The sequence below is a fragment of the Piliocolobus tephrosceles genome, chromosome X (genome assembly GCF_002776525.5).
Source record: "Piliocolobus tephrosceles isolate RC106 chromosome X, ASM277652v3, whole genome shotgun sequence".
Lineage (NCBI taxonomy): Eukaryota > Metazoa > Chordata > Mammalia > Primates > Cercopithecidae > Piliocolobus > Piliocolobus tephrosceles.
The window spans coordinates 57156583-57178632 of record NC_045455.1 but is presented as its reverse complement, the minus strand read 5'-3'; the positions used below and the strand labels follow the sequence as shown (position 1 = coordinate 57178632).

At 35.6% G+C, this 22050-nt stretch overlaps 1 protein-coding gene across 2 annotated transcripts in view; it reads right to left on the bottom strand.

Annotated features, from left to right (window-relative positions):
- Positions 1-22050, bottom strand: part of DIAPH3 (diaphanous related formin 3) — a 522768-nt gene that overhangs the window by 297598 nt on the left and 203120 nt on the right. For both annotated transcript variants that reach the window (XM_023196219.3, XM_023196220.3), the window contains 3 exons: positions 21823-21927; positions 18304-18609; positions 17387-17501 (listed from right to left, as the gene is read on the bottom strand). In XM_023196219.3, coding sequence (XP_023051987.2) covers positions 17387-17501; positions 18304-18609; positions 21823-21927 — 526 coding nt within the window. The remainder of the gene's footprint in view (positions 1-17386; positions 17502-18303; positions 18610-21822; positions 21928-22050) is intronic.

Sequence of the window (22050 nt, the reverse complement as noted above, 5' to 3'; positions counted from 1 at the left end):
CAGGGTGCATCCAACAATAATACAGAATTTACCTATAATTTTACTTTCCTCCTTCTTACTTTTTGCTGCTAAAACAGGAGGGAAAAAAAAGGTGAATCATTTTAGCATCTAGGTCCTGAACTTATTCCACTCTCAACCACCGTCATTACTCTCTGAATTTTTTTAACCTAATTTACAAAAGAGTCTGCTATTCACTCAGAGCTAAAGTCATCAGTGGCAGAGTTAATTGGAATCTAGATCATTTAAATATTTCTACTCTCCTTCCAAAATTCCCATTTGCTTAAAATGAAAAAAGACAGTTTGCTTGAGGAGGCTGAAATTATTGCATTTCTGCTTTAAAGAAATGAAGAAGCATTAATTTATCCAGCAAACATTCAGTGCCTATATGTGCCAAGCATACTTCTAGGTGCTTGTGATACATCAGTAAATGAAACAAAGAGCTCTTTAGTAAAAGAGCTTAAATTCCAGTGGGAGTCGAAAGAGAATAAGATAACATACTGAATAAATAAGTAACTAACAATATGTTAGAAGGAGATAAATAATATGAAAACTACAACACGGTAGAGAAAATGGGGATGGGGTGAGGACAAAGGAAAAACATGGAAGGATTAATCTGGGAGTTGAGTGTAGGAGCCTCATTGAGAAAGCGACATTTGAGTCAAGACTTGAAGGCAGTAAGGGGCTTATGGAGCAGATATCTGGAGCATGAATGTTCCTGGCAGGGAAAAGCCCAAGGCAAGAGTAAACCTGGCATGTCTGCGGTACATCATGAAGGTTGCCTAGTATGGTTGAAGTGAAAGAACTGAAAGAGAGGTAATAGGAAATGAAGTTGGCGAGCCAAGGAGCGGGAGAATAAAATGTTTCCAAAAGCTTCAGCACTTTCCAGGTACTGAGAAAAAAGGGCTCAATTGTTTGAAAGTAGAAAGAGAACTACATGGAATGTGGAGGACAGGGGCAGAATACAGGTGGGCTCTCCAATGCCTGATGAAAGACGTACTATAAGTCAGTCAGCAACAGCTCCCAATAGGAATTTTGGTAGGAGATAAAGAATGGGTAAGGATTACAAATTAAAACACTCAAGCATAAATGCCAAGGACAAAAGAAAGGGGCAGTGAAATGCAAAGCCCAATTCAGAGAAAAAGTAGACCAATGTTACTGGAGTATAGGATGCGTAGAGCAGAAAAGTAACAAGGAGAAAATAGCTAGATACACAAGTTAGACCTGATTACAGAAGGCTACAAATGCCGGACTGAGAAGTCCCTTTTCTTTTTAATCTTTTTGTATGTGTGCATACACAGGATATGACAAATGTGATATTTCTCATGACCACAAATCTGAAGATAGTTTGCATTATTGTCTTTTAAAAAGAATATGAAAAGAGCAATTTGGAATCTATTTTTTTTTTAAAGCATTTGAAGAAAGTATGTAATAAATGAAAGGCTATCACTGTTTCTAAGTGTCAAGAAACAAAATAAGGCAAAATAGGAGATGTAACTGTGCTGTACAAGTAGTCAGGGTTCCCGACACCAAGGTCAATTCCATACCAATGCATAAGGTTCTTCAAGATGCACCCACAGTATGCTCTCATGCCTTTCCCTCCCTCCTGTTCCCTAATGTCTGTGAACAGGATAGAGAGCAAAGAACAAAAGTTATAGAGTCAAAAAGTAAATTCTCGATTCTCAACTCCTTTCTAATAATGTAACCTTGATGGCCAGAGTTTCAATTTCTGAGTCTCAGCCTCTTACATTAAAACAAGGCAAAAGCCTTAAATACAAATGTGAGGACTGGGAACCATCCCTGGGGTTATGCAAAGCACTCATTTTTCCTTTAACTTGTAAGTCACTTCCTTTATCTCATTCCCTTTCGCTTCCAACAGTTGCTCTGGCCTTATAACCCTAATATAATCATAAATAATGCTAAAATTTGGGTTATTATGGTTGTAAGACAGGCTTATTCATCAAGAACATATTCAAAAAACAACTGTCTTAATAATGGATACCACAGAGATACAAAAGTGGACAGGGGATGATCACGTCAGGTGGTTAGCTGACTTCTCTACATTTGACTATCTTATTAAATAATATAGGTGTGTATTAGTCCATTCTCACACTGCTATAAAGAACCACCTGAGACTGGGTAATTTGTAAAGAAAAGGGGTTTAATTGACTCACAGTTCCATAGGCTGTAGAGAGGGCAGGAAACTTACAATCATAGCAGAAGGGCAAAGGGGAAGCCAGTACATCCTATATGACTGAAGCAGGAAGAAAGGGGAGCAAAGGGGAAGTTGCTACACACTTTTAAACAACCAGATCTCATGAGAACTCAATCATGAGGCAGCACTAAGGGGATGGTGCTGAACCATTAGTGACCACTTACATGATCCAATCACCTCCCACTAGGCCCCACCTACAACACCAGGAATTCAAATTCAAAATGAGATTTGGGTGGGGACACAGAGACAAACCATATCAAGGTAATAACAAATGAAACAATCCAATGATTACTCAACTTTAGATTTTCTGGTTTATGGAATATTCTTTCATATATATATATATATATATATATATATATATATATATATATACACACACTTTGATATATATTTGCATTTGTATGTGTACATATGTATTTTTACATATGAAAAATTATGAAACTATTATTACTGATATAGTTTGGCTGTGTCCCCACCAAAATCTCATTTTGAATTCTAGCTCCCATAATCCCATCATGGGAGGAACCCAGTGGGAGGTAACTGAATCATGGGGGTGTGTTTCTCACGTGCTATTGTCATGATAGTGAATAAGTTTCATGAGAGCTGATATTTTTATAAAGGGCAGTTTCTCTGCACACACTCTCCTGTCTACCACCATGTAAGATGTGCCTTTGCTCTTCCTTTGCATTCCTACATGATTGTGAGGCCTCCCTAGCCATGTGGAACTGTAAGTTAATTAAGCCTCTTTTTCTTTATAAATTACCCAGTCTCGGGTATATCTTTATTAGCAGCATGAGAAGCGACTAATACAGTAAATTGGCACTGCAGGGGGTGGGTGCTGTTGTAAAGATACCCAAAAATGTGGAAGCAACTTTGGAACTGGATAACAGGCAGAGGTTGAAATCCTTTAGAGGGCTCAGAAGAAGACAGAAAAATGTGGGAAAGTTTGGAACTTCCTAGAGACTTGTTGAATGGTTTTAACCAAAATGCTGATTGTAGTATGGACAATAAACTCCAGGCTGAGGTGGTCTCACACGGAAATGATGAACTTGTTGGGAACTAGAATAAACGTGACTCTTGCTGTTTTATCAAAGAGACTGGCAGCATTTTGCCCCTGCCCTAGAGATCTGTGGAACTTTGAACATGAGAGAGATGATTTAAAGTATCTGGTAGAAGAAACGTCCAAGCAGCAAAGCATTCAAGAGGTGACCTGGGTGCTGTTAAAAGCATTCAGCTTTATTCATTTACGAAGATATGGTTTCAAATCGGAACTTATGTTTAAAATGAAAGCAGAGCATAAAAGTTCAAAAAATTTGCAGCCTGATGATGCAATAGAAAAGAAAACCCATTTTCTGAGGAGAAATTCAAATCAGCTGCAGAAATTTGCATAAGTAATGAGGAGCCAAATGTTAATAACCAAGACAATGGGGAAAATATCTCCAAGGCATGTCAGAAGTCTTCATGGTAGCCACTCCTATTATAGGTCTGGAGACCTAGAAGGGAAAAATGGTTTCGTAGGCTGGGCCCAGGGCCTTGCTGCTTCGTGCAGTCTCAGGACTTGGTGCCCTGTGTCCCAGCTATAGCTAAAAGGGGCAAAGGTACAGCTTGGGCTGTTGCATCAGAGGGTGCAAGCCCCAGGCTTCGGCAGCTTACACATGGTGTCAGGACTGTGGGTGCAAAGAAGTCAAGAACTGAGGTTTGGGAACCTCCACCTAGATTTCAGAGGATGTATAGAAATGCCAGGATACTCAAGCAGAGGCATGCTGCAGGGATGAAGCTCTCATGGAGAGCCTCTGCTAGGGCAGTGTGGAAGGGAAATGTGGAGTGGGGGCCCCCACAAAAAGTCCCCACTAGGGCACTGCTGGGTGGAGCTGTGAGAAGGGAGCCACTGTCCTCCAGACCCCAGAATGGTGGATCCACTGACAATTTGCACCATGCACCTGGAAAACCCACAGACACTCAACACCACTCCATGAAAGCAGCCAGGAGTGGGGATGTACCCTGCAAAACCACAGAGGCAGAGCTGCCCAAGACCATGGGAACACACCTCTTGCATTAGTGTGACCTGGATGTGACATATGGAATCAAAGGAGATCATTTCAGAGCTTTAAGATTTGACCGCCTGCTGGATTTCAGAGTTGCATGGGGCCTGTAGACCCTTTGGTTTGGCCAATTTCTCCCATTTGGAATGTGTGTATTTACCCAATGCCTGTACCCTCATTGTATCTAGGAAGTAACTAACTTGCTTTTGATTTTACAGGCTCATAGGTGGAAGGAACTTGCCTTGTCTCAGATGAGATTTTGGACTGTGGACTTCTGAGTTAATGCTTTTGAGTTAAGACTTTGGGGGACTGTTGGGAAGGCATGATTGGTTTTGAAATATGAAGACATGATATTTGGGAGGGACCGGGGCAGAATGACATGGTTTGGCTATGTCCTCATCCAAATCTTATCTTGAATTTAACTCCCATAATCCCCACGTGTTGTGGGAGTGACCCAGTGGGAGGTAACTGAATCATGGGGGTGGGTTTTACCCACCTATTCACACTTATTCATAAGAGTGAATAAGTCTCATGAGATCTGATGATTTTATAAAGGTCAGTTTCCCTACTCATGCTCTCTTGCCTGCCACCATGTAAGATGGGCTTTTGCTCCTCCATTGCCTCTGCCATGACTGTAGGTCCTCCCCAGTCATGTGGAACTGTGAGGCCATTAAAACTCTTTTTCTTTATAAATTACCCAGTCTCAGGCATGTCTTTATTAGCAGCGTGAGAACAGACGATTACAGTTACCATGCTGAAGCTGACACAAACTGCAGTTTTTCTTGCTATTAGTACTGAAAAACTGCTGAATCTGCAAAAGTATTTAATGAAAATACAAATAATTGGTCAATTTTAAAATGTCATTTATGTATATACAGATACAGAAGATACAAAATGAAGTAAAATAAAACTTGGGAAAACAAAGTATTCAGAAAAAGCCTAATTTTAAAATAGAAAAACATAAAAGCTATAAAGACTAATACCCCTCATTTAAAAACAAACACAATTATCCCATTGGCTATTTTAGCTCTCCTGGGTTCAATCTTATGCTAGGTGAACAGAAAGCCAAACTGTCCCACTGTGACCTGTGAAACCCTGAAAAATAATTGGCTCTCTAATGAAAAAGAAAAGAAGATTAAACGAGAAAGAACAGCCCTGCTTCAGGAAGAATGAGTCTAAGGTAATATGATGATAGAAGAGTGGACTGGAAAATGACTAAGAGCCAACAATTAAATTAAAATAAATGGCTTATTTTGTGTGAAATGTCACAGCAAGAGATCTTTTGATAAATGTGATTTCCCTCAGTGATGAAGTTTTTCCAATTAAAATAAACTTTATATACTGTATTTTAAATTATCCATTGAAATATGTAATTATAATATATTTTCCATATTATGTAAAATTATATATATTCATATCCATTATTAGGTCTGAGTAACATTTGAACGGGGAAAAGGTCTCTATTCCCAGAGTCTCTATCACATGAACAGAAATATTCAAGTAAAACTATGTTGTGAAACATCATAAAACAAGAGTAACAATTCATGTTTTAAAATATAAATTTTAAGATAAGGAAATTTAGTTTCATTGTTATCTTTTAAAAGTTAAATTTTTTTCTAGATTAGAAATAGTTTCTCTTTGAATCTTAAATAGTAGTGAGAGTTACAAAAAATGTTTTTAAATGCCAGTGGCTCTTTACTCTAGGTTTATAGAAAGTATTTCTAGGTTTAAAAAGATATATGAAATAAAAATACATATAATTTATTTATTTCCCAGAAAAAAATGAAATTAGTAGTATATATTACAAACTGCAAAATATACGCTATGATATTTGATCCACATTAATTAAATATAACATTTTGACAAAGAAGGGAAAAAATGTTTCCTGGTACTTAAGAAAATACAATATAAGAATTTTTCCTAAAAATCTAGAAAGGCATATTTGGTTATGGGGACAAAAAGGTATGTTAATGTGATTGATATAGATCTAAACATCAATAAACTTTTTATTTTTATTTATTTATTTTTTTTGAGACGGAGTCTCACTCCTGTTTCCCAGGCTGGAGAGCAATGGCACGATCTCGGCTCACGGCAACCTCCGCCTCCCAGGTTCAAGTGATTATCCTGCCTCAGCCTCCCAAATAGTTGGGATTACAGGCGCCCGCCATCACACCCAGCTAATTTTTGTATTTTTAGTAGAGACGGGGTTTTACCATGTTGGCCAGGCTGGTTTCAAATTCCTGACCTCAGGTGCTCCACCCACTTCAGCCTCCCAAAGTGCAGGGATTACAGGTGTGAACCACTGCACTCAGTCTTCAATAAACATTTTGTGAATAGAATAAATGATTTAAAAAGTTGAGTCAAAATGCTCCAGGACACTTAAAATGGCATTCCTATAAAAGGAATGCAAGCTAAAAGAAAGTGACATAACATAAATAATGTTCGTTTTACACCCAAGTATCCTGTGAAACACTGCAATTTTATGGCATACAGTTGTTCCACAGCCCTCGTTGCCAAAGATATCCATGTCCTCATTTCTTGACCCAGTGAATAATTTCCTCACATGGAAAAAGGAACTTTGCACATGTGATCAAGGTTAAGGATTCTGAGATGGGGACAAGCAGAATGGATTATCCAGGTGGGCCCAATTTAATCCCATGTGAGTCTTTAAAAGAACCTTTCGTAGGTTAAATGAGAGTTAGAGAAGGAGATGGAATCATGGAAGCCAGGCGAGAGAGATGTAACAAGATGACTTGCTCTGCTGTTGCAGGCTTTGATGATACAGGAAGGAGACCACAAGCTGAGGAATGTGGGTGGCCTCTAGCCACTGGAAAAGGCAAGGAAACATATTCTCCTCCAGAGCATCCAGAAAAGAACACAGTCCTGTTAATTTTAGACTAGTGAAACCCATACTGGACTTCTACAGAATTGGAAGATAATAAATTTGCATTTTTAAAGCTGCTAAATCTGTAGTAATGTGTTATAGCAGCAATAGAAAACTAATACAAACCCCATTTGTGAATATAATGATTCTTCCAGTCTCTGTTAGCTAAGCTAAGCTGAAATTGAAGGGAAAGCTAAGAAAAATAGATGAGAAGTTAACCTAGAGTTCTGACATCACTGGGATGTTGAATTAGCCAACTCTAGGACCACCAACCACCAGACTTCTTGTTTTAATCATTCCCTGCAGACAAGTTTCCTCACTGATTCACAAGAAAGGACTGATTTATATACACTAATACAGAATGTAAAATTCTAAGTTTTTTTTTTTTCCAATCACAGATTTGGGGGCTGTAAGTCATATTCTGAGTTGAATAATTTTCACTTCAAGAGTTCTGTCCTCCTCATCTATTACCTGTCAAGCTAGTAGAGAAGTATAAACACTCACTTTCATTTAAGCTAAAAACGAAAGACATTTCTTTATGTATTTCCTTAATAATTTGTCAGCAGTTTAGGAAATGAATATTTAGTTGAACCATGTGAAGGTTTCGATTGTCAAAATGGTATAATGACATATGGTTCACCCAACTAATTTCTATTAGCTTGTACCACACAAAGGGAGGAGAAAAAAAGGAGTAATCCATTCCTAAAAAATTATCACTCTTCCGAACCTTCTGCTAGCAATCTATGAAACTAAAATCACTAAAAGTTATCATGCCTCCTGCAAACCCTTCAGAGAATTTAGCCATACACTTTATCTGGCATTCTTATTTGCCTATCAAATAAAGGTTCTCTATGCCTTAATTCAACCCAGGTCCATAATTGTATTGAGCCATCTCTACCATCCTCACTAATCTCTGAAAATATGAATCACTGTCAAAAATAATGAATTATTAGCAAAAACAAGTAACATTTCATAAGAGAGTGAATGAGCTTTTCAAGATCACCCCCAAAGTCACCAGTTCAATGCTCTAAAACTGAAATCACAACAAGAAAAGCAAAGTTTAGAATTTCAGCTTTCAAATCTCATAAAATTTCAAACATTATTAGGCCCCAGTTCCATGAATGAGTCATCAACTGAAAGGAAAGAAGTCATGGGGAAAAAAAAGATCAGCAAATAAAAAAGAGCTTTATATTTATTCCTGATTCAACAAATCCCTCTCTCAAGAAACTTAATGAAGCACTTGACATTTAAGACATACATAAAAATGAAACTAGATATACAGAATAATCTATTATTATTTTCTAAAGTTAATGGCATGAACTAGTGTTACAGTAGTCTCCATAAGTGGCTATTAACATAGGTCAGTTAACACAGTAGTTTCATGATTTAGAAAGTTTCACTTGAAAGCAAGGCTACAGTGAACATAGGCCATTTAACTTGTTACACTATGGAAGACTCAGAGATGATACACAAAATTTTATAAGTTGAAATGAGTTCTGTATTCTCAACATTTAAGTTCAGCTAACATTTCCTGAGCAACTACAATGAGCTGTGCACTGCAAAAGATGCTTTACAATATGCATTATATAATCCTCACAATAACCTCATGAGATGGGTATTATGTCCCCCATTTTATAGAGGAAAGAAACTACAGCTGTAAAAGCCAGGGTCACACACTTGTAGGGGTGGGCTCCACAACGTCCCTCACTTCGCGTGTATATTACACAGCATGGTGTTAGTATTTACAGCTCAAATACTTACAGAAGTGAATAGAGGTACCAAATGATGAAAGATGGTCTTAATAAAAAACGGCAAGTTTTTAAAGCCTTTAATATAAATTGTGGAATGAGGGTGAACTGCTGTGGGGCAGTGGTAAGGTGGCAGGAGATGAGAGGAAAATTATTTTAAATCAAAGCAGAGCACTTTAAATAAAACATAATAGGATTTCTTTTAATCAGAGAAGCAGCATGGCATAGCGCAAAGACCAATGGCTTTAGACTTGGATCTGTATTCCCTTCAGAGTGGCTGATTCTTTTAGCTGAAATTCACCAAAGAATGTAACTTTCTTACATATAAATGTATACAACATCTGTCTTGGTTCTTTCACATAAATGTTTCTGGGAGCAAATAAAGTAACATAAGCAAACATTTAACTAGTAAAAAATACATTATTAATATGTTGCTTTATTATCATCTAATTAATGAGTTTCATATTTTGTCCAGATTTGATCTAAGTATACTTTTATTAATAAATGCATTATAGTAGTCTGTTAAAGTGAGTGAGATTCAAAAACGGACAGTCTGATGTTAAAATTTCCTTAAAACATTATTCTAAGTTAGATGAAATATTTCATTACATGTATTGGTTTCTTGAATTAAAAAAAAAAAAAAAAAAGGCAACATAAATTTAAATAGGCAGCAGTTAAGCCCAGGCTCAGGCCCAGGTCTTTGATGTTACTTCACTTTCACTACTGCATAAATGAGAGAGTCTGAATTAATTCTTAACCTTTTTTTACCAAAGACTCCATTGATAGTCAAAGAAGTGGACCCTTTCTCAAAATAGTATTTTCAAATGCATAAACAAAAATATTTAGGATTTCAAAGGAAGCAAATTATACTTGAAAGGAGCTATCAAAATGCATTAAACACCAGTTTATGAAATAGTAATACACATGTGAGGAAGCAATGTAGATGTGCTGCTCAGATCTCCATTTAGGAAGAACTTTCCATTCAGTTGCAAGGAGTGCATTTAGCTGACAGGCTTCAAGTTGTTAGCAACTTTAGAATCCTCCTTAACTTTTGAGTCCAGGCCACACTCCTCCTGGGCAGCCCTCAGCCTATGGCTGAGCCTGGCACAATAGTAACGACTGCCACTAGGGCCCAATGAGAGACTCCCCTCACAGGCATCATTTGTTCCAGAGCTCCTTCCTAGCTAGACTGGCTGAGAATTTGTCAGGTGTGCACCATGGTCTAAGGTTTTATCTATCCAGTCTTGCATCCTGACCGTTAAAAAACACACACACACTCCCACATCTCCATGTCTGCTTCCAGGTGGAACCAATCAACAAAATCTGCTTTATTAATGAATTAAATAACAAGATCTAGTTGCAGGTCTAATAACTAATTTTGAAATACTGATCATTTTAAATGATATTTCAACTTAAATAAAATAATTCTAATGTATTTTGAAAGTTTATATGAACTGTACTCATGGATATTTAATAGGTACTGCTATGTTTGTTGCCTATAATTGAAGAAAAAGCTAAATTTCAATTAGAGGTTAAAGTATGTGATTGTTTTTCTTATCCAAGTTCAGACCCCAGAATTCTATCTGCAGACCCCAAGTTAAGAATTCTGGGATAAAGTGTCTGACTTTGAAACATCCATTCTTTTAAGATACAGAGATGAACTTCGACAAGTGAAAGCTGTGGTAACAAAAGGTCTCTAACCTGGCTTACCTACCTAGATGCCAACAAACATGTGAAAGCTTCTATTTAATGCACAGAATACATTATAAGATCATATGCCCAAATGATTTAACCTTGAGGTTAAATAGCTTACCTAAACACATGAATGCATAATCACCTAAAAATCTAAATTGTGAAATTCAAGGTTCTAAAATATATAATAAAGTTATTTTTATACAGATTTTTCTAAGAATATACTACACTGTTTAACATCAAAATGCTATATAGAATTCACTATTTACTATATTTATACCATTTATTTGCTATACTATTTATTTAATACCAAATTGCTATATAGCACTTAATCCAGCAAGAAGTACCCTGTATCTACTTCTGACTCTCCTATCTTGACCCTATTCTCTTCCTGTGTTCCAAGGATGGTATCAGGTTACCATTCAAACTCTAGATGATTCTATCTCCTAGCCAGGCAAACAGTATATGTAAGGAGAGGGGGAGGGGAAGGAGGAGAATAGGTATGTGAATAGCTACATTTACAAATTTTTCTTTTCAAATAGAGACAGGGTCTCACTCTATCACCCAATGTCTACTTTTGTAGAGACAGGTCTCAATACATTGCCCACGCTGGTCTTGAACTCCTGGCCTCAAGCAATCCTCCTGTCTTGGCCTCCCAAAGCACTGAGATTAGAGGCGTGAGCCATTGTGCCCAGCCTCAAAATGTTATTAATGCTTTAAGATTACAAGAGAGCATTCAGAAGGATAAGCCTCATTTAAATTTCCAGGTGGTTAATAACAAGCACTAATTTGAGTGGGAATCCTGAATGACAGAACATGATGCAGATAAGGCAAAAAACTGCCTAAAATAGGGAAGTGCACTTTAAGCAATAGGAGGGCAACTAGAATTGCCCTGATGAAATGGAAAGTAAGGCAGAAGATAGAGAAAATGTAAGATAAATTTTGAGACAAAAGGTGTGAGATAACAACAATGAAATGTAACAACTTTATAATTTTGTTAAGGGATGATAGCTATAGACACACCACTAAGAACTTACTACCAATATTAAAATATCAAGGTCAACTTGTAAAATGGAAAAGAAACAGTATCCTCCAATCTACCATTAGTCAAGTGACTCCAGTCAAATCCACTACCCTAATATCATTCCTTTCTCCAGTAGAAGTAAGAAAGTAGAAAAAAGAAAGAAAAAGCTATGTGTATGTACGTACACACCCCAATACACATACACCCTAGTTTCCTCTCTTTCTGTTTGTAACATCTGTACAGTATGCAAGAAACATGTCTATAGGGATTCAAAATAGACATGTTTCTTGCATACTGTACAGACATTACAATGCATAAATTTCTACTGCACTATACCAAAGATATGCTGTAACTAAGCATTTAACCAAAGCATTTGGTGGACTTGCAAGTCTTCTGTGGCTCCAAGCTAAATAAATCCACTTTCTTTAGCCTCTCTCTTTAGTTCCCATTTCTCTAAAGCTTTCAAAATAAATTCCCATTTCTTCAGCACCTCAACAGAGAAAATACTGTAACTGGTAACAATGAGATCCTTTAATGAGAAGATAAGATATTCTTGACCCATTTCATAATTTCCTTAATTCTTTAGTACTTTTGAGATTCAGCCACAGACAAGAACCAAATGATATGTCCCTAGAGAAATATTTCATTCTCTACTGACTCTCTCCCCAATCTTCCCAATTAGCATCTGTGAAATATTCTGTTCTTTTCAGAAAACTTTACTATGTATAAAACATGTTCCATTTATTTTGGCATCATCTCTTTATTAGTATGTATTCCAAAAATAAATAAATAAACATATTTCTATGTGTTCACCTTAATGTAGCCTTGTTAGGTAGTTTCAAAATTTTTATACACATTTGTTTGTACAGAGGAATAAATTATGTTTCAAATACAATGCAACATCTTGAACACAGCCAAGTTGCAGGGATAATCCATGTTTATCACTTACTACCTCAATTCTTTGTCCACTGTAACTATGATGTCAGAAATCTAAGCTTGATTTGTTTTTAAATGGATAATCCATTAATTTTTTCCATATGCCATAACTATTCAGTTGAGAAATAATTTATAAACCAATTTATGGGCCCTATCTGGCAAGTATGACGTACCTGTTATAAAATATGATTACTTCAGAAAGCTAACAATTGTGGAACCACATTTTCATAATAAATTAGTCTAAGTGAATTAGACTATTCATATACTTTCAGAAAGCCCTTTAATCCCTATTAAGTTAACAGTTTGTGAATAATGAAAGTAATTAATATTAATTTTACTTGACAAATCCAACACCAATAACCTGTTAGTATACTCTAATCCATTTTCCAACAGTCTGTAAAAATTAACCAACAGATGCTTCCAATCTGGTTAAAAAAAACACACACACACAGGTCATTAGCATTATTTTGATGATACCAAATGTTCAATATGTGAATATTATGATTAAATTTCAGAGAGAAATATAAACAATGTTCTTTTATAACCTTGTTAAGTCTTAACAGAAGCTGAATTTAGTAAAATATGTCAGTCCTTTCTAAAAATCAAAATCAGCATTTGTTATTCCACTCCTCGTTATTATGCTTCAACTAAGAGCTTGACTGAGTTTCATCAGGAATATAAAAGCAACATGAGTATGGGAAGCACGCCTGCCTTATTCATGCTGGCATCCCCAATGTCCAGCACAAGGCGCAACATGCAATATGCACCCAATAAATATTTGTTGAGTGGGACAGTGGTAGCCAATAAGAAAAAGTGGAAGATATGAAAGAGGAGGTATGAGAAAAAGAAAAAAGATAATCTGGAAAAGTGTCTATATATATTTCCAGAATAATTTAAAATATAGAAAGCTGAGATGTATCCCAAAAACTTACAAGAGAGAATCAAGAAAACCAAAGTGAATTACTTAACAGCAAAATAAAGTATAAAAGAAAACGATGTAAGTGAATCAGGAAAAAATTACTGATTTTTCACAGGAAAAGGATTAGAGAGGATTCCTATTCCTCTACAGATATGACACAAGGTACTTTCCCACAGAAGCGTTATAAATGGTCACAAAGATTAATTTAAAAAGCAGAATAGGTAAGATCTAATTGGAAAAAAAAAAAAAGTAGGAATGTAATAAAAGGCAACAGGAATTAAGAGGAAATATCCAAGCCCTTATCAAGAATATCTTGGTAGTATAAACGTAGGTAGAGCAGGACAGTATAGCAAGAAGTCAGAATTGTTTTGCCATCAGAAGACCAGAAGAAAAGATCTCAGGTGAGATACAGTAAAGATTAAACAAGATAATATGAAGACAACCCAGCTCAGGCACTGATATATCACGTATGTGCAATAGATATTAGCTCCTTTTCCAGCTCTCAATGTATTAGACCTGTAAATCCCAGTGGTCTAAACATTAAAAGTCCTGAAAACCTAAAGTAGTGTCTACCGTAAGAAAAAAAACCCACTTATTTGACAACAAATAAAGGCTACATGAGAGAAATCTTCAAGGATCTCTTTAAATGATTAGATTCAGTTCCTTTGTTCTTACTACCTATTTTGAATGCTTGGGAAGCACAAAGGATTGGCATCTATCATTTAAATGCCTGGGATGGAATATCCTTCTTTATAATCAAAGAAATAGCCTTGATTCTCAGTCCAAACAGTTACTACTGCAATACAAAACAGAGATACGCCATTTCTCTAAATAACCCACTATTCTTCAGTAATTACCATCCTTCCCCGCCTGGTTGTGATGAAAATCAGCCAGCAGCCAATGCCTCTATCTCTCACACTGGCTTGCTAAAGGGTGGAAAGACAAATGGATTTTCACCTTCGAATGAACAATATTTAAGTGACCAGGTTTACTTTTGTTTTGGGTTTTTTTCTTTTTTTTTTTGAGACAGAGTCTTACTCTGTTGCTCAGGCTGGAGTGCAGTGGCATGATCCTGGCTCACTGCAACCTCTGCCTCCCAGGTTCAAGCAATTCTCATGCCTCAGCCTCCGGAGTAGCTGGAACTACAGGTGTGCACCACCATGCCTGGCTGGGTTTTTTTGTTTGTTTGTTTTTGTTTTAATTTTTTTAGTAGAAATGGGGGTCTCATCATGTTGGCCAGGTTGGTCTCAAACTCCCGGCCTCAAGTGATTCACCCACCTCGGCCTCCCAAAATGCTGAGATTATAGGCGGGAGCTACTGCACCCGGCCATAATTTTGAATTATGCAGCAATTACAAAATAGATTCAAATGAAGTATGTTGGAGTCAGGGGGACAAGTGAATGTAACATTTGGACTCAATGCCTCAGCAGCCAGGCTGCGAATAGAGACCACAAAGAGCAACCTGTCTACTTGACCAGTCTTGTCTAAGCTCTCTGGACCTCTTTCTCTTTCCTTCCTTTCTGATCTTTCCTATTAAATGGCAATATAAAATACTGTTTCTCTGAACGTAGCAATGACTGACCTTTCCTATAAAATACTCTGAAGTGTGTTACATGTAAATACACATTTTAACTGCAATGTATTTTCCTTGATTGCCAAACGACCAGAAATGCCAAAAAGCATTCTTAGGACTCCTCAAATAATGCTTTCTAGGAATTATCCTTTAAAATGAAGTCTCAAAACAATAGCCATCTTTACAGCTCATCTCTGCTTACCACTGACAAATATTAGCACTGCTCGAAGTCACAACCCCGGGCTTCCCCACCTTTTGTGTTACCCTTGGAAATGTCATCTACTGTCACAGAAAAAAAGAAAGCAGCATTTGAGTTGAGTTGAAACAGAAGGTATCATAGTCCTCTGCCAGCCTCTAAGTCAAGTGAAGATTCCAGGCCAAAGGACCAGCAATAGAAAGGCAGAGAGAGATGGAAATAAGGAGTATGCAAAAACTGATCCCTTTTCACCTTAATCTTTCTAACTACTATTAGATTCAGCAAATATATCATTTTTTTTTCAACCTTGAAACTCAAGGCTAAAGTTAGATGACTTAAGAATTTTTTAAAGGTCCAATTATTTCATTTAGGGCTAACACTACAGCTAAATTAAAGACATGCTAACAAGTTTCCCTTTTGAGCCTCATTAATTAAGAAAGTAATCAGAGTAAGGAGAAAAAAAGAGAGAGTAGCTCTATGGCAGCATTACTTAAATAGTTTTTAGGAACCACCATTTGTACCTACTAGGAAAGCAAAAGGAAAACTAATCAATTCCAGATAATGAAATCTGAAATTCTGAAGTGTTTTACATGTAAATACAAATTTTAACTGCCATATATTTTCCTTGATTGCCAGAAGAGTACACTAATCTTATTCAAAGGAAATTTTGATCCTCCATAATCAAAAGGTAAAATTAAAATCTTATTCACAAGTTTACCAGGGTGAGCTTGCTGAGAAAATTCTCCCTGTGTTCAAAGACCAAAAATATACCATTTTTAATATTTTAGTCAGGATAAATGGTACTCAAAAATATCTGTTAACGGTTTTTGATTTACCAAATTCTAGAAAACTACCTTAATTTACAATTACCTTTTAGAGAGAGTTTCTAATTTACATTAAGAATTTCTTAATTTACAATTACCTTTTAGAAAGAGTTTCTAATCTTTCAGAAAGTCATTCAAAGGAATACAAATACATTTTTAAAATATCTGCCAACATTCTTTGGCTGCTGTGCTCAAGTTAAATCAGATGTATAAGGCATTTAGCATGGTGCCTGGCTAACAGTCAACATTTAAGAAGTCAACTCAACCCTCTACACAAAGGTCTCTGACCTGTATCCATCCAGTACAATCTCTCCCTGCCACCTCTTCCTTTGTTCTATGAGCCCAGGTATATAGGTGGCATAAGTCTACAGTGAAAAAGTTCTTTTGGAAAATTAAAAGGTAATGATTGATCTAAGTGTTTTGCACTACAGATCTAAAATGTAAGTTTTATATAATACTTAAAAATTCTTTGTGGAGATCAGTCTTGAAATGTAAATAGCAAGTCCACGAAATTGGATGAAATAAGTTCAACTTTTAGACTTACGTAATATATAAACATTTTTTTAAAAATCACACTGCATAGGTAAAACCTATCACAAAACATTCTGGAAAATGAATGCCATTGCTTTTAATGAAAAGATCATATAATCTACTCAGATACTTCTCTTTCAAGCTAACTTTTAAGACACTCTAAATTCGATATTTCTATCCCATGTGACTCATAGTAATTAATTAAATTATGTGATAGTCACTGTAATTTTTTTTGGATTATACTTTAAGTTCCGGGATACATGTGCAGAACATGCAGGTTTGTTACATAGTGCCATGGTGGTTTGCTGCACCCATCAACCCGTTACCTACATTGGGTATTTCTCCTAATGCTATCCCTCTCCTAGCCCCCCAAATCACTATACTACTAAAGGGTAGTACAATTCTAACTAAAAGAAAGCACACATTTTGTTTTTCTATTTTTCAAACTAAAGGACATTCTCATGCCAAAACTGTCTCTGAAAATGTCCTCTTTTACAAAAGTCTAATTTATCCCAATGGAATATCTTCAAAAATAATATTATATAGAAAAATTAATAATCAAAATTTTATATTAACCTTTTGTATTTTTAAAACAGAATTTACTTTTTAAGCACTTTATTTCATTATGCCATTTATTTGCCCATTAGGAATGTAAAAATATCATGTACAGGATTCAAAAACCAATGTTTTCTAAAAATTAGTATGTAAAAAGCATCATGTTAAAATTCTAAAATTAAATTAATTAAATAATAAATAATTTATAATCAATAAATTATAATAAATTAATAAATAATCAATAACTTACCTTTTTGTTGGCAACAAAACGTATTCTCAAGTTTACAAAGCAAATCCATATTTTCATACTTATTTTCATTTACTTTTATCCAGAAACAGTTTTCAGTCATTTCATGAGGTCTGATCTACAATCAGAGAGAAGACTGATTCATAAATAGGTGAGTGTTCACCTGTCCGAGGCCAAGCACAGACTATCATAGCTGCCAGCAGAAATTTATAAAGTCGTATCTGTAAGATTTTTCCCCAAAGTGTGTTCAATGAGATACAAGTTCTGCAGAATGTTATGGTCTTATTAGGAAGAAAACGCTTCCATGATCCAATAGTTGAGGATTTGAAATATGATTTAATTAGCTTCTTCTCAAGTGCATTTCTCATAGTCTCTAACAATCCTCACCTGCACTATATACATCTTGAAGGGCAGGATACATTATACAGCATTTTCCATGTTTCTGTTACCATAAAACCATTTATCTGCAGGAATCTGAATTCTTAAGATCTGACTAGACGTTAGCTTCTGACAACTAGTTAACACTTTCCCAACATCTATCAATAGAGAAAATTTCCTAGGAACACCATCATTTTTTTTTTGAGAAATGCTTCATAAACATAGGATTCACTGCAATAATATTTAATTATCAACTTAATTACAAATCACATTCCACTGGAACAACATCAACTCTCACCATATTTATAAACCAGAAAGTCTTGGTCAATATCAAAGGGCTTTATCCTAATATTTTAAGAAAAAAAAAAAAAAAAAAAACGCTATTTTATTGTCACTAATCACTTTGATTAGTGACACTAGAAATTACATATATATAAATTAAATTATGTATAAATTAAATTCCATTAGAAATTATGTATATGCAAATCCAAAATTAGAGTTAGATCTAGGTAAAAGTATTTTCCTCTATTAATTTGTTTTACCTTTAACCAATTCAATCTTCTCATGCTAATTTCAGGTTTAAATTCTTTCTTTGGTTTCAACCCAAATGGCAGGGTTGGTAGAGGAGAATTTTGTCCTCCCAGGAATCCCAGGGGAGGTGGTGGAGGCACAGTACCACCGAATGGCATCCGCATTCCTGGAAGTGGAGGAGGTGGTGGGGGAGGGGGTGGAGGCAGCACCCCTCCACTAGAAGGCAGTGGAGGCGGAGGAGGAAGTGCTGAGTGGCCAGTTCCACCTTCTTTAGAGGGAGGCAAAGGAATATTACAATCAGCTGGTAAGGCACCAAACTGGAGAAAAAAAACAATGAGACATAACTAAGAACATGTCTAAAAAACTTGTAAATATACACTTTACTCAAAAATAAGGTATTCATTTAAACCAAAATAATTACATATCAGTAATTTCATATGGTTTAACCAAAATTCAAAATTCCAACAATTTTTCTTCTAATTTAAGATTGCAGGGTTTTTTTTCCTCATAAAAACATAATTGCCAGAAGTATAATTCCCTGTTTTGAGGCAGTTATGACCATCTAGGTAGAAATGTCCAGGAGGGAAATGGGTATGTGGATCTAGAAGATTTGAAAATCAGTAGTCTCTGGAGAACAGTTGAAGTCAGGGAAGCAGAGAAGTTCACTCACAGTATGGAGAGAATATGTAGCATGATAAAGGGTCTATGCACAGAGTTCTATGGAACGCAACCATTTAAGTGGTAAGTAAAAAATAAGATTTCAAAAAAAGGACTTAAATGATATTGCCACATCATGCCTTTGCTCAGATCTTCTCAATGGTATCCTAATGCATTTGAGAAAACAACAACAACAACAACAAATTAAAATTCTTCATAGGGTCTATATAAGTATGTCATGATCTGGTCCTTGCCATCTGGTCTTGCAGGTGACTTTCTTCTAATTCCATGTATGTGCCAACCTCATGCTAATTTCAGGGCCCTTGTACATGCTGCTCCCTCTCTGCCTGGAACATTCTCTTCACCTGACCATCTCCTACTAGCCTCTTCAGTCTGAGCTACCAGGTCCCTTCCTTGGGAAAGCCTTATCTGACCACTCATTATACACTCATAGCACCTTGTACTTTTCAATAGCTCTTATCAAAAGTGTTAATTTATTTAAGGAATCATTAGCATTTATCTCTTTGACAGATTATAAGCTTGATGAGGTGACTATCTTGTATTATTTACTGCTCTTTCCCCAGCACCTAAATCAGTAACTGGTACATGATAGCTATGGAAGAAATGCATAGGATAAATGCATGAAAGACAAGAAGAGAAAAAGCCAAGCACAGGGTCAAAAACTATGAATGAAGAGAGTACTACCTAAAAGACTGCTTTGCAGAATCAAACGCCACAGAGAAGCAAGGTAAAATCAGGGGTGAAAAAGAACCGCCTGTGTCCACTGGTCACTTTTGTCCTCATGTTTCCATGGCATAATAAGCATTTAACAGATGCATTTCGATGGCAACAAAGAAGATATTCTGGGTTAATAAATAACTTTTGTAATATGATTAGCTTCTTGAAATTACAAACTTCAATTCTAACTGCCTTTCACATGGTGGGCATTTAATAAATGTTACATAATTTTAAATTTTCATGGCACAATTATGAAAAATAGACTATGTATAAAAGCTTGAAATCAATGACGTCTGAAATCATGACAAAGAAAACAGTGTTATAAAAGAAGTTGAGGCCACAAATCAAAAGCATGCCTTATCAAAACCAGTAAGTATAAAGGAAAACCAGTTCAGTGGTAATCTGGGTTGCTGTGTTCAAAGATGGTACCACCCTTTGAATGTATTTGATAATTAACTATCAGTGTCTTAAAGATATGGCTGAATTTCTGCTCTAGAATAGTTCATTTAATAAAGTGTGAAGACTGACTTGAAGAAATGGTTTGGGAGGCCAGACACTGTGACTATCGGCTCATCACTATGTCTCTCCAGCACCTAAAGTACCTGGTTGTGAAGAGACTACAGGAGCAAAGGAATTAAATCATAGATAACAGAACATATTTTACTCATACTCTTCATAGTCAGCATAGCTTTGAACAAAAAGAAGGATCTTAAGATAAATGTCCTCATTTCATAAGAAATAAACCAGCATCCAAAGAAAGAATTTGCCAGTTGTTCCAACATGAACATATGGTGGCCAATATTAAGTATCTAATTCTAGCTTTTCTTCTCATAGCCATAAACATGGGTCATCACTGCATACAATTGTCATCACTGCATACAATTTGAAACAATTTAGGAGATTCCTTGATTTAATCTCACTTTCAAAACATATACTTATTCCCATTTCATATAAAAGCACTATGCAGCAATAACTTATCCAAAAATGGTGGATACATTTTTTATAAACTGGAATTTTCTGGAGAAGATTTACAAATAAACCTTCAACTGAATATAATTAAAAAGAAAAGAAAGTTCTTAAATTTACATTAGCCCAGACCAAGAAAAACTTGTCATATATATTTCAGCCATTGTCTATAACTCAGTCTGAAGTATAGACACAATCAAATGTTTCTTTCAATATGAGAGACAAGGAGCCATATGGGAAAGATTAAAAAAAAAATTCAATAAAATGTGATACTTCCCTCTTGCAGCACTAACGAATGAAGATGAATGAGAATAATTTTCTTGTAGATAGGAGATTTTAATTTTTTTCTCAAATTGAATACTAACAGATAGCTATCTCTTAAGGTATCTCCAGACAGCCTCAGTAACAAAACTATCCACTAAGCATTTAAAAGAAAACAAAATTGCCAATAAGAGAGGATACAGTATACCTAAGACTATTTCAACATAACCATAAATTAAGATGAAAGCAAAATAGCAAAACTATACTTATTGCTCATCATCCTGTACGTAAATCTACATGAAGAAATTTAGCTATGAATATTCTACCTCCTTACTTACATCAACATACAGCATGCAGATGACGTATTTCTTGCTATCTAAATGTTTTATGTGTAGAGGGTGCATGGGAGCTATCTGCTTCATAATCCAGATTTACTCTCTTTTTTGTCATGTTTTAAATCTGTTTACTTTGGAAATTGAAAAATTATCAGAAAATGTTCTCATTCAGCTAGAGGTTATCTTTTACTGCAAGGGACCCCTAGGCTGAAGGTTTTGAAAAATAAATAGCTTGAGCAATAATTTCCTGTAGTGGGATAAAGATCAGTGATAACAAATCTGAGAGTAAAAGATTTTCTTACTCTTTATGCTTAATTACTTAGGAAACATGTGACATTAGGAACAAAACCCAAACAAAACATAAGAAAGCAGAATAATTAGTAAAAGCTTAGATATACACACATATAGAAAAAAAAGACCAAAAAAAGCAAAACACAAGTACATATAAATAATGCTATAAAAATATACAAGCAAAATTAAAGTTTAAACATTTTGATGCTATGAAGATATAACATAACCTTTGCTCCCTCACTGTGTTTTTAATACCCAAATTCACTCGGAGTGGAATTTTACCTGAGATTTAAAAGCTTGTAGCTCTGCTTGAAGCTCATTAATCTTTGCCTCTTTTTTCTGCAATTCAGCCTGAGTTTCTTGGTGGTCAGTAAACTCTTTTTCAAACTGAAACAAATTAAAAATAATAACAAAAACAGAAAGATGAAAATGAAAAGCACTATTCTTCTTACAGAAATATGACTCGAATGATCTGCCAGTAGAACACAAATTTTTATGAAATTTGTTTTA